The sequence below is a fragment of the Grammomys surdaster genome, unplaced genomic scaffold, assembly GCF_004785775.1.
Source record: "Grammomys surdaster isolate TR1022 unplaced genomic scaffold, NIH_TR_1.0 149, whole genome shotgun sequence".
Taxonomy (NCBI): domain Eukaryota; kingdom Metazoa; phylum Chordata; class Mammalia; order Rodentia; family Muridae; genus Grammomys; species Grammomys surdaster.
Genome location: NW_021604607.1, coordinates 9,019,907 through 9,033,158, shown reverse-complemented (window position 1 = coordinate 9,033,158; position 13,252 = coordinate 9,019,907). Strand labels below are relative to the sequence as shown.

At 43.2% G+C, this 13,252-nt stretch overlaps 1 protein-coding gene across 1 annotated transcript; it reads left to right on the top strand.

The window, feature by feature from the left end:
- Positions 1-12,383: 12,383 nt before the first annotated feature.
- LOC114619320 (putative 60S ribosomal protein L37a) lies at positions 12,384-12,720 on the top strand. The gene has a single exon (XM_028765171.1). It carries the CDS (start codon positions 12,384-12,386, stop codon positions 12,660-12,662), a length of 279 nt encoding a protein of 92 aa, XP_028621004.1. The 3' UTR covers positions 12,663-12,720.
- The last annotated feature ends 532 nt before the right edge of the window (positions 12,721-13,252 follow it).

The window sequence follows — 13,252 nt, the reverse complement described above, 5'->3', positions numbered from 1 at the left end:
AAGGACATCTCCAAATAAGTATCTTATGAGGCAAACAGGCCCTGCCAAGCACTCGAAGGCAGAGTCAGTGCCATGAAGTAGAAAATGAGGATGGGACAAAATAAGAAGAAGGGGGTTTGGGTTTGCTTATTTTCTCCCACTTAAGCAAAGTTCTCAGTATGTAGCCTAAGTGAGCCTTGAACTCACAGGATCCTCCTACCTCTGTCTTTTAAATGCTGAGATTACAGATTTTGACAGAGTCTGGAAATGATAGCAAAAATGACTACTAGAAAGTTGTCTTTAGTGATAATTGTTGTGATCCAGAAATCCCCTCACAAACCACACAAACACCGGTTTCAGTCAGACAGAGATAGTTTATTGAGCATACACCCTAGGACTGATCCACCAGGGCCATGGTCCAGATTTGGGAACTAAACCATGACACTGAATTAAGATTCTACAGGATTTTTAACCCCCAAATCCACAAACATCTGTGCCAAATTATTTCACGAGTTAGGATTTAGGAATAGGGATTTCCTTAGGAGCATGTCTTTGTTGTACACTTGTCCTGCTCCCATTGGTTGGAATATTCAACTATGGCAGGGGACTTGCCTTGTCTAACATGGATGTCTAGTCAACCAGGACGTCAGTTACCCAAGTACATGTCTTTTTTTGCCAAGTAGGGTGTAAGTTCCCAGGGAGGTCTGAGGAACTTTAACTTTACTGGACCACTATTCAAAATGGAAGTCTTGTTCCGGGCTGGAGAGATGGCTCAGCGGTTAAGAGCACTGACTGCTCTTTCAGAGGTCCTGAGTTCAAATCCCAGCAACCACATGGTGGCTCACAACCATCCGTAATGAGATTGGATGCCCTATTCTGGTGTGTCCAAAGACAGCGACAGTGTACTCATAAAATAAATAAATAAATAAATAGTTTAAAAAAAAAAAAAAGGAAGTCTTGTTCCAAATAGTTTCTTACATTGGTGCAGGAGTCTCTCTTATGTTGGGGTCCAACCCAGGGGCATCTTATAAATACAAATACCATAAAAGCTTAAATATAGGTACAGGAAGTGTTGTTGGGTGGTTGGTTCAGGTCCAAGCTTATTGTAACTATACAAAACAGTTCTACTGACTTCTATCATGATTGATTTCTGTGCGCACAGGACATAACAATATGTAATCAATCTTGGCATTAGAAAGTTTTCTAGTGCCTTCGGGTCTGGGCCTGAACACTGAGCCGATCCCAGGTAGCTGCTCTGCACCCAATCTCACAAAACCCAGAGGAAGCTGGCCTTCCAGGAGCTCTAACCTGGGCAGTATCTTAGGTAAGGAGACAGCAACCCCCCCAACCCCCAAACAGGAAGTAAATGGGACCCACTAGGACCCAGGAATTCACTCCTGGCCCAGAGCACTGGTTTCTTTCAGTCTCCACCCGAGCACTGAGCACATCTTGGGCCCCAGCTCTAACCCCAGTAGTAACACCCACCCCACACAGATCTGAAACAACCAAGATAATAGGAAAGACAGGCTCCAGTCAGAGGCAGTGCAGGTAGCACTAAGGTGATCCAGATGGTGAAAGGCAAGTGCAAGAACATAAGCATCAGCAACCCAGGGTACTTGGCATCATCAGAACCTAGTTCTCCCACACTAGAAAGTCCTGAATTCCCCATATCACCAGGAAAGCAAGATTCAGATTTAAAATCACTTCTAATGATGATGATAGAGGACTTTAAGAAGGACATAAATAACACTCTCAAAGAAATTGAGAAAAACACAGGTAAACAGGAAGAAGCCCTTAAAGAGGAAACACAAAAATCCCTTAAAGAATTACAAGAGAACACAACCAAACAGGTGAAGGGATTGAACAAATCCATCCAGGACATAAAAATGGAAGTAGAAACAATAAATAAATCACAAAGGGAGACTACCCTGGAGATAGAAAACCTAGGAAAAAAAATCAGGAGTCATGGATGCAAGCATCACCAAAAGAATACAGGAGATAGAAGAGAGACTCTCAGGTGCAGAAGATATCATAGAAAATATTGACACAACTGTCAAGGAAAACACAAAATGCAAAAGGTTCTTAACACAAAACATCCAGGAAATCCAGGACACAATGAGAAGACCAAACCTAAGGATAATAGGTATAGAAGAGAGTGAAGATTCCCAACTTAAAGGGACAATAAATATCTTCAACAAAATTATAGAAGAAAATTTCCCTAACCTAAAAAAACCGAGAAGCCCATAAACATACAAGAAGCTTACAGAACGCCAAATATACTAGACCAGAAAAGAAATACTTCCCATCACATAATAATCAAAACACCAAATGCACAAAACAAAGAATATTAAAAGCAGTAAGGGAAAAAGGCCAAGTAACATATAAAGACAGACCTATCAGAATTACACCAGACTTCTCACCAGATACTGTAAAAGCCAGAAGATCCTGGACAGATGTCATACAGACCCTAAGAGAATACAAATATCAGCCCACGCTACTATACCCAGCAAAACTCTCAATTACTATAGATGGAGAAACCAAGATATTCCATGACAAAACCAAATTTACACAAAATCTTTCCACAAACCCAGCATTACAAAGGATAATAGCGGGAAAGCTCCAATACAAGGAGGGAAATTGTACCCTAGAAGGAGCAAGAAAGTAATCCTCTTCTAACAAATCCAAAAGAAGATAGCCAGACAAAGATAATTCCACCTCTAATAACAAAAATAACAGGAAGCAACAATCATTGTTCCTTAATATCTCTTAACATCAATGGACTCAATTCTTCAATAAAAAGACATAGGCTAACAGACTGGATACGTAAACAGGACCCAGTATTTTGCTGCATACAGGAAACCCACCTCAGTGACAAAGACAGACACTACCTTAGAGTAAAAGACTGGAAAACAATTTTTCAAGCAAATGGTCCTAAGAAACAAGCTGGAGTAGCCATTCTAAAACCTCCAGCCAGAGATCACAAAGGGACTCATGGCTCCACCTGTATAGGTAGTTGAGGATGGCCTTGTCAGGGATCAGTGGAAGTGGAGTGCCTTGGTGTCTGATAGTTTGGATTCGCTAGTGTTGAGGAATTTGAGAGCAGGGAGGCGGGAATGGGAGGATGTTGGGAGTACACCCTCATAGAAACTCCCAGAATTATATGGATTAGATATGATAGAGACAGGCCACCAGATGACTAGATTCCAGAATTCAAACAAAAAATATCTTGATACTAAAATTTGTTTTGAGAATTGTATATTGCAGAATACACAGCCTTGGTATCAAGGATACTCAGCTGGATGCAGTGAAGACATAGACGTCAGAGGCTTATCAATTTACTCTTCCCCTCACCCCTCTTCTAACATCTCAACGCCCGTAATCAGCTTGAAGAAGTTAATGAAGTGTCGGCCCCCCTATTTCCTGGGCTTGGGGACTGAGGTGGTTAACATTGGGCTGTCTTTCTAGGGTTAAGTAGTGGTTTTGTTGGAACAGGGAGGAATACCTAGGATTTATTACATAGCCATAACGTATTGGTAGAAATCTGTATAATTGTTATTAAGCTGAAGTTATAATTTCTTAAATGGTACAAAGTTTACTTTGATTTCAAATTTAAGGTTTTCATTGGTACGAGTTTCTTATTGATATAGAAATGAGATTAATATTGTTACTCTCATAGGCATTGTGCCTATATAACACATTTAGGAATACAAGGCTTAGACCCAGTCCTTCTTTAACTTTTAACTGATTTGAGATGGTTAGCCTGTGAGTTAAGGCCCTATAGCAAATTCACGGCTCTGAGTTTATTGTTAGGGTGTTTTCTATATTTTATTTAGAAATAGCTGAGAGGAGTTAACAGAGAACAGTCCAGATTGCCTTATATGGATAGTTGCTTTTCAAAATGTCAGAAGTACACAGAATTGACATTACAAACATTTCTGTATTAAGGTTCATTTTGATTAGAGAACTGTCTGCTCCTGACAGCTTCCTGTCTTGGATTCTTAGAAGAAATTGAGCATCTTTGGAGTTGCTCCAGTTGTGGTGAGACAGCCACTAGGCAAGAATTGCCTCTTTCATCTACAGACAAATTACTGTCCTGAAAAGGACACACTTGCAGAATAGTTAGTTGACTGATTATATCTGCCAAGACAGAGTAATCAACCCTTAATAATTCTTTATCACTAGGTCTGTCAGATGATCCTGGGCCAGAAGGCTGAAGATCAGATGCTCCAATGTTTTGTAGTATAGGGGCTGTCCAGGTGTTCAGCGGTCTCTATAAATTGGCTAAGTTTTAGAAGCTATGCTTTGTGTTTCCCATAATTTCAGTTAATTCAGTCATTCTGGCTTTCTGATGAGGTTCAAGACTTATAGTCTCATAACCGATCCCGGCTATTTACTTTGAGAGAAAAGATTTGAGAGGATGGTTTTCAGGTGACATTCATTCTACAGCCAAGAAAAAAAGTCAGGTTCAGAACTAAGTCTTTTAGTTAGGAGAGATGACAGAGGTTCTGGTTAGTCAACTAAATGTTGGACTGGGTATTAGGTCTATCTTGTACCTTACTGATACAAATTGGTATAGTCATGCTCTAATTGTATTTTGAGAGAAAAGTTTTATTTTAACAGGAAGGGTGCTATGTAGGAGGAACTTAGGTGGGAGGAGTAAGGAGAGGAAGAGGAGGAGTAAGGGGAGGAGGAAAAGGAGAGGAGGAGCTAGGAGATAGAGATAGAGAAATAGAGATAGAGAAAGAGGGGGGGGAACATGGAGGTGGATGTTCGCATGTCTCCGACAGTCAAAGATAGTTGGTATATCTAGGTTGGGTATTGGGTTACACTTCTGATTGTATGGACATCTTGTTATTGAGCATTACCAAACTTATAAAGCCTTTGATTAACATTTTTTAAAAAGTTACTAATAAAAAATCAATCAATCAATCAATCAATAAAATAAAAACAAAAAAAGAAAGTTTTCTAGTAACAGCAGAAACATGAGAAAGTTTCCTTATAACGTCAGGCTAGCCAGGTAACTGTTACCTAGGCTTTAACATTCCATCTAGGCCTTAATATTTCACCTAAGTCCTAACAGTAATAAATAGAATGTGCCACTCTATGAAGCCCATTCTTTGATAATTTGTGAAATACCTATTGTTTGCTATATTAGTGCTGTATTAGGTGCTATATTAGGCAAAGGGACCTCAAGATGAATAAGACAATGTTCTTGCTCTGGAGGGGTTCATGAACTTTCATGGGAGAAACTGAGAGACAGAAGCTTGAGATCGTGACAGCCATATCAAAGACTTAGAATCCCAGGTACTTAGGGAGGGGGCATCCTATCCAGCCTTTTCTGTGTGAGGTGGGGGAGGCAGGGAGAACAGAAAACCCTTGATGGAGACTGCTAACACCTGAGGGAACTCTAGACCCAGGAGACTGGCAGAAGAGGATAGCCCTGTTCAACTTCTTTCTCCCTTGTGGCTAGATGGGTAATTCAGCAAGGCTCCTGACCATAAGCCATGAACTGATTAGAATCCAAACCCCATTGCCTCAGGGCTAGTGCCAGCTGGAGGCCCTGTGTTCAGTGACTGGACATAATGTCTTAAGGTTATTTCTTCCCACAGAGATGAAGCCAGCTGGTCCTCAGGATCAGAGCTGATGATTCGCCTCCTTTCGATGATTGCTGAATAAGCCTTTGCTGTGGTGACCACACCCCGTGTGCTAGATGTTTGGGAGAATATGTAAATGAGCTCCTCTTGTTACAGACACTAAGCTGCTGAAACAAACGCACTCTGTAAGACCGTGGCATAAGCCCAGCTAAGTTTTGCCACTTTGAAATGTTTCAATACCCCATCAGCCTCCATTCTTTCCCTAAAGGAGACCCGCAGCCGTGGGAGGCTCTGTGTCCCCTGGGCATACATGTCTCCAGTACAGCAGAGACTAATGACAATACGGACATTTTCCTAAAGGGCTTCACTTAGGACTAGCTGACAGCATTTCCCCTCGTATGACTCCATATGACTGCAAGGGCTGCTCAGAACACAGTTGCATGCTGGGCAATCTGTTGGTCATATGTATTGCTGCAGACAAGGAAGATTTTTGTACGTCACTAGCATTTTTGTCACAGAAGCAGAGAGAAAGTAGGTAGGATGAATAGCCAAAGAAATTTTAACTTAGAACAGTAATTGCAATCATGTCTGTCTAGTCAACTGGGAGTACTGGCATATTACTGTAATCCCAGGGGCTGGCAGACAGGGCCAGAAGACAAAGGAGTTTCTTGCTGGATTCTTAAACGTTGTTCTCTGACCTCTCTATACAGGAGCACTGCTCTGCCTGTATCCACACATACAACAAATAAATAAAGATAAAAAAATACCTCACAAACTCATTTTAAAGATGCCTGAGTGGATAGACCTTAAACACTTAGGTCAGAAGCCCGCCTGCTGTAAACGGGCTACAACCAGGAGTGCGCTCACTAATAAAACCTATTTTTGTTTTTCCACCCAAGCCAGATTTTCACTGTGCAGCCCAGGTTAGCCTCAAACTTCATTATCCTCCTGCCTCACCCTCCTGAGTGCGAGGATTGTAGGCTTGTGCTACTATGCCTAGCTAGCATTATTTATTTATTTTTAATGAAGAATTTTGGCCGAATGGTGACAGTGTGCATCTTTATTCCCAGCACTCAGGAGGGAGAGGCAACTGGATCTCTAAGTTCAAGGCCAGGCTGGTCAGAATATATGAGGGAAAGCAGGGAGCAAGCTCCTGAACTAGAAGTAAAGTGTTGGCTGACGTTATGGATGGGAAAGCATTACATTCATGAAAGTTGTAGAGACAGAAGAGAGCAAAGCAGACAAGGGACAAAGTAGAGATCCTCATGGGTAGGGAGATGTGTACCAGAGTCTCAGTCCAGTGCAGAGGCTTCATGGGAGGGAAGGGGCAGCTACATTTCTGTCCTCCGGGTGGGAATGAGGCAGAAGGTAACATATTCAGGCTTAAAAGGGCCTGAAGTAATGTGTTGTGAATCTTCATTAAAAACACTTTGAGGCTAACAAGATGGCTCAGTAGATAAGGGGGCTTGCTGTCAAGACTTATGACCTGAATTTGATCCTTGGGACTCACAAGATGGAAGGAGAAAAGTGACGCCTAAGAGTTGTCGTCTGACATTTACAACCACACTGTGGCACACAGACAATAAATAAATGTAATGAAAATGCAAAACACTTTCAACACTAACTAAATGGTATATTGTCCTGGCCAGCAGGACATTAAACAGGGGTCCAGGGAGGTCACCTGAAAGGCAGGGGGGGGGAGCAGGCAAAGACGAAAGGAATGACGACCTGTCTATAATCTGATCAGATCGTAATTTTTACTTTTGCACACACAGGTTATATACACAAAAAGGCAGGATGTGGGGAAGGGGATGACGCAGGAGCGTAGGTGTTCAGGGGGACTACAGATCTCTTCCAGAACAGAGTGTCAGCTGGGGGAAGGTTCAGGGGACAGATCACTATGACTCTGCCTATGATTCACTTGTCTTTATCTAAGTTGGTACTATCTGCCAAGGTCACCTATCTACAAGGCCTTATGACTAGGCTTGGCAGCCTTCCACCAAAGCCGTCTGTTTACAACAACTTCCAGCTATCTGTTTCAGTGTTTTTCCACACAGACCCAAGACTTGGTGCTAGCAGGCATGTATGTCAGGCCTATTGCTGATTTTAGGCCTATGGCTGACTTTAGGCCTTCAGTGTATAATCATTTACTGAAAATACTTGCTTTTTTGTTTGTTTGGTTTTGGTCAGGAGTAGATTGCACATTTTGGGGCACCTCAAACATCTTTCAGACTAAAAAGAAGATTCCCTGTAACATAGCTATGACTGGTATGACACATTCAGTAAATGACCAATGTGAGATTTTTATTTAACTGGTGAACTTATTGTCAATACAGTGGGCAGAATCTAAAATCAGTGTGATTTCTGTCCCCTGGTTAGACAACCAGAAATGAATCTAGGCAGTGCTACAATATGATTTTGCATCTAACTGCAATCTCAGTCATTAGACTTAAGATGTGGGCTACCCTTTAAAGGTGGTTTTCTGTTCTCATAGCAGAGAAGATGTGTCTGTGAAAGGTAGAGTCTTGTGGGTTCCTAGCTTTGGGAGTGCAGGAGAGCAGCTGATACAGGTGGCCTGTGGAGCAGAGAGTTGTCTTCAAGTGCAAGCAGCTAATGGGAATTAGAACATTGGCCTCAGGGAATTAGATTCCTGAGTGCTTCCAAATAAGAACTCAGTCTGCTCTCTACTTTGCTCTTATCCCTGCAAGACTCAATGTGGAGAGACCAGGAAGTAAAGGTCACTTTGAGTCATTAAGCTTGTGGTGATCTGTACCGGTGTGTGTGTGTGTGTGTGTGTGTGTGTGCGTGCGTGTGTATGATGTGCATGTATATCCCCCAAAACACTCTGTGACCTACTTTCTCCATAAGGTCCCTGGCCTCAATTCCTTTATAGTGTCATTGAACTATGAATTTGGATTATTTCATTGATGATATCAGAACTCTCATGATCTAGTCACTTGCCCTAAGCCCGCCTTTGAGCATTACTCAGGGAGACAAAGTCTTTGGGGAGACACATCACATCCAACTGTAACACAAGTGTACAGTTGCAGGTCCTGTTTCAGTTCTCCGTGAGCTTTTCTCTTTTGTTTTGCCTACCCCTCACTGCCACTGCTGAGGGCAGGTTTCAGGAGCTCAGCTTTACTGCGCTGAGTTAGACCACCAAGCTGCATTTTCAGCCCGACTTCTAAAGTACATAGTTTTGCTTGTTTGCTTATTATCCTGGAGTTAGGGGCTGGCGAGATGGCTAGGCAGTGAAGAAAGCACGCTCCTCTGGCAGAGGGCGCTCCTTACCCAGCAGCATGCCGGGAAGCTCATAAGCCCTTACATTCTAACTCTAGCTGGAGGACCCAGTGCCTCTGGCCTCAAAGGGCACCTCCACTCATGTGCATAGACCACACTGATGCACATACACTCATAATTATAAATAAAGATTATTTTTCTTTTTTGTTTCTTTGAGACAGTGTCTCTCTACATAGCCCTGGATGCAATGGAACTCACAGAGATCCTCCTGCCTCTGCCTCCCAAGTGCTGGGATTAAAGGCAAGCGCCACCATACCAAGCAATAATAAATAAATAAATCTTTAAAAGGATTCTGATGTCAGGGGTCAATGAGACAACTCAGGCATTAAAGCTCTTGCTGCACAAACCTGGCAACCTGAACTCAACTCAACCTTCAAAGACTACATAGGGTGGAAGCAGAGAACTGAGTTGTCCTCTGATCTTCGCTCAGGGTTATGACCTGCGCATTCCCCTCCCACAGTGATAATCCACCTCCTCCAATGATAATAGTTCTTAGAGTATAGATATTTATTTTATCCTATGGGTATGATGGTTTGCCTGCATGAATGTGTGTGTACCACATATATACCAGATGCCTAAGGTTTGGGGGGGAGGGGAAGGTCAGAAGAGAGCATTGGATCCCCTGGAATTGAAACTACAAATATCTTAGTTAGGGTTTTACCACTGTGAAGAGATACCATGACTATGGCAACTCTTATAAGGATGACATTGGGGCTGGCTTACAGGTTCAGAGGTTCAGTCCATTATCATCAAGGCAGGAGGATGGCAGTGTCTAGGCACACATGGGGCTGGAGGAGCTGAGAGTTCTACATCTTCATCTGAAGGCTGCTAGTGGAAGACTGGCTTCTAGGAGCTAGGACAAGGGTCTTAAATCCCATGCCCACAGTGACACACCTACTCTAACAAGGCCATACCTCCACATAGTGCCACTCCCTGAGCTAAGAATATACAAAGCATCATAAGGTGGTTGTGAGCTACTATGTGGTTTCGGGAATCACACCTGAGCCTCTGCAGGAATAAGTATCCTTACTTGATGAGCAATCTCTCCAGACTCAAACATTTTACAAATTCTGGAGTCAGGGAAACAAAGGTAAAAAGATTGCCTAGCATGTGAGAAACCCCAATTCTACAATCAGCACTGCAAAAATACATAAAATTACTGTATGGCTTTCTGTGCACATAGATTGTCTTATTCCTCAAGATGGTCTGCTCACATTTTTAAATGTATTTACCTTTATTTTATGTGCATTGGTGTTTTGCTTGTATGTGTGTTTATGTGTGAGTATCAGATCTTGGTGTTACAAACAGTTGTAAGGTGTCACGTGGGTGCTGGGATTTGAACCCAAGTCCTCTGGAAGAGCAGTCAGTGCCTTTAACCACTGAGCCATCTCTCCAGCACCCAAGATAGTCTGCTCTTGATGACAAGATCCAAACTTTAACTGTGTCTACTTCCAAGAGTTTGAGAGTATGGGAGCAGTGATGTGTAACCCAGATCTGTCGACAGACATAAATGAAACCTGACAGACGTGATGTCCTTGAGGACAAGCAAATGTCTCTCTCTCCTCAATAACTAAAAAGAACTTGGGATGACATTCAGCTGCTGAGATTCAAGAAAAGATATGTGAGTGCCAGGCTGCACACAAACCAGAGTGACTGGCCTGACTCGGGAAGACGTAATTGAGTCCCTTGCAGTTATGATCCAGTCTTATTCTTTGTGCTAGTTTATGCCCAATAACCATAATTTCCCTAGCCCTGTTTGCTGCTGAGATTGTGACTGTAGCAGAGACTGGAACCCCAGTGTTTCTTTCTTAGCCTCCAGATGGGGTTTCCTCCCTTCTTCCCATTCTGGAGCTCAAACCTAGGGCCTTGTACATGATAGGTGTTGTACCATTAAACTGCACTTCCTACTTATTATTTTTGTTTGCATACACACACACACACACACACACAAAGAGAAAGAGAGAGAGAGAGAGAGAGAGAGAGAGAGAGAGAGAGAGAGAGAGATCCCTTACCCCAGAGGCCTGCTTCTGCCTCCCCCAGTGTTTGGATTACGCGTGTGCCACCATGCTGGCTATTTGGGGTGGGATATCTTGGGGCTCAAACTTGTACAACAAGCACTTTACTAATTGTGCCCCTTCCAATACCCTCTTCAGTGTTTTCAAAGCACAGTGCCTGGACCATGCCGAGCAGAATAGCTACTTAAGATGACAGGTTCTTGGGCACAGTCTAAAGGCTGTGGGATCAGAATCCACAGACAGGAGCCAAAAAAGTGCATCGCTAACACATCTGTGGTGATTCCCCAGCGTCACAGATGGTTTGGTTTTGGTAAAGCTGGCGAGTTGAGCCTGAGCTGTGATGACTAGTGATGTCCTTCCATAATTTGGTTGCTGTGGAGAGCTTTTCCATACGACTTCAGTGCTCTACATTTCTCTACCTTAGCATTTGAGGAAACAGCAGAAGCAGCAGGTACAACTGGGAATGGGCTGTGGCTGTAGACAGTGATAGAGTGTGTGCCTAGTGATCACGAGGTCCTGGGTCCATTATATCTAGCTGAGCTGCCCTGAAAACAGGCCGTGAGATTTCATTCCAGGGTGTTCTTGCCCCGTGCCCAGAGGATGAAAGCATCTTTATCCTCCAGATGACGAAGACACCAAGAATCTCAAGAAACAACCTCATGTGTTCCCATGTCTTCCGCACAAGCCTTTCTTTGGCCTTGCTGCTTCTAGAATAGGTCAAATCCTCCTTCAGAGTGGTCTATGGCAGGCATGTCTCTCCTGGCTCCCCTGGGTGGGCTGAAAAGGAGCAGTTACACCGTCTTAGCTGATCTCGATACTGCTACATTAGCTGTTTATCTGTTCTCAAGGATAAATTTAGTGAACTGGGTACAAGTGCAGGCCTGTTTATCTCTGCCCCCAAAGTCTGGACAAGTCTAGAAACAATATTCCCAGCAAGCATTTGTAAATATTTGAGTAAATAAACAAATGCACAATTTTTAGATTTTTAATAAGAAAATGTAACTTTATACAAATGGAAACAGATTGTTTGTTTCTTGAGACAGGGTTCCCCTGCATAGCCCTGGCTGTCCTGGAACTCACTATGTAGAGCAGGTTGGCCTCAAACCACAGAGATCTGGCTACCTCTCCTCCCCAGTGGTGGGATTAAAGGTGTGTGCCACCACCACTTGGGTACAAGTTGAAACTCTTTTAAAGATGTTATAAACTTGGGGAATTTGCTTTTCTCTAGTGGACAGGTAAGAGGTGGCCAACAGCATCAAAGGCTACCATGGAGCAGCCACCTCCATAGATAAAAAGTCTCATTTCTCCACCTTCTCAGTTCTTACTAAGGATGTCCTGAACCCTCGTGGAACGTTCCAGAGGAAAGACATGGGAATGGAATTATCCAGTCCTGGGTTCAACCCTCACCTCTGCCAACCTCTAGTTGTGCTATATTGAAGAAGTTTTAAAAATTCTTTTATTTCGCTCTTCGGGCTTGGGCTTCGGTTCCGGCAACATGGCTAAACACACCAAGAAGGTTGGGATCGTCGGGAAATACGGGACCCGCTATGGAGCCTCCCTCCGGAAAATGGTGAAGAAAATTGAAATCAGCCAGCACGCTAAGTATACTTGCTCCTTCTGCGGCAAGACGAAGATGAAGAGACGAGCTGTTGGCATCTGGCACTCTGGTTCCTGCATGAAAACGGTGGCTGGTGGGGCCTGGACCTACAACACCACCTCTGCAGTCACAGTGAAGTCTGCCATCAGAAGATTGAAGGAACTGAAAGACCAGTAGAAGCCCTACCGCCTGAGACTCGCCTGCCCTGCAATAAACGGGTTAATTTACAGAACAACAACAAAAAAATTCTTTTATTTCTAGATATGAGTCTTCTTCCACATTATGTTGGTCAGAAAAAACGTCCTACCTATGGATAGACGGGACAATAAGAAGGAATCACAGAGGGGAAGTGGTATGCAAAATGTCGATGTCCTGCTTCTGAGTCCTGCTTGAGTTTCGTCAGATACCAAGTGATGTTGAGGATGGAGGAGTGGGAATCATTTGCAAAGGCAGAGAAAGGGGGAGGGGGAGAGGGAGAGGGAAAGAGAGGGAGAGGGAGAGAGAGATCTCATTCTAGAGATAGCATTTTTAGTTTATAAGATATTGAATATTACAAAACAACTAAATAAGCCAGCTTTGTTGCTTAATTTTATTTAAAAAAAAAACACTCACAGAGGAACCAACAAGATGGCTAAGCTACTAAAGGCACTTGCCACCAAGCCCCAGAGTCCACAAAGTGGAAGTAGAGAATTGCCTCCCACCAGTTGTCTTCCAATCACCAAAGTATGACATATGTACACATACACACACACTCACACACACACACA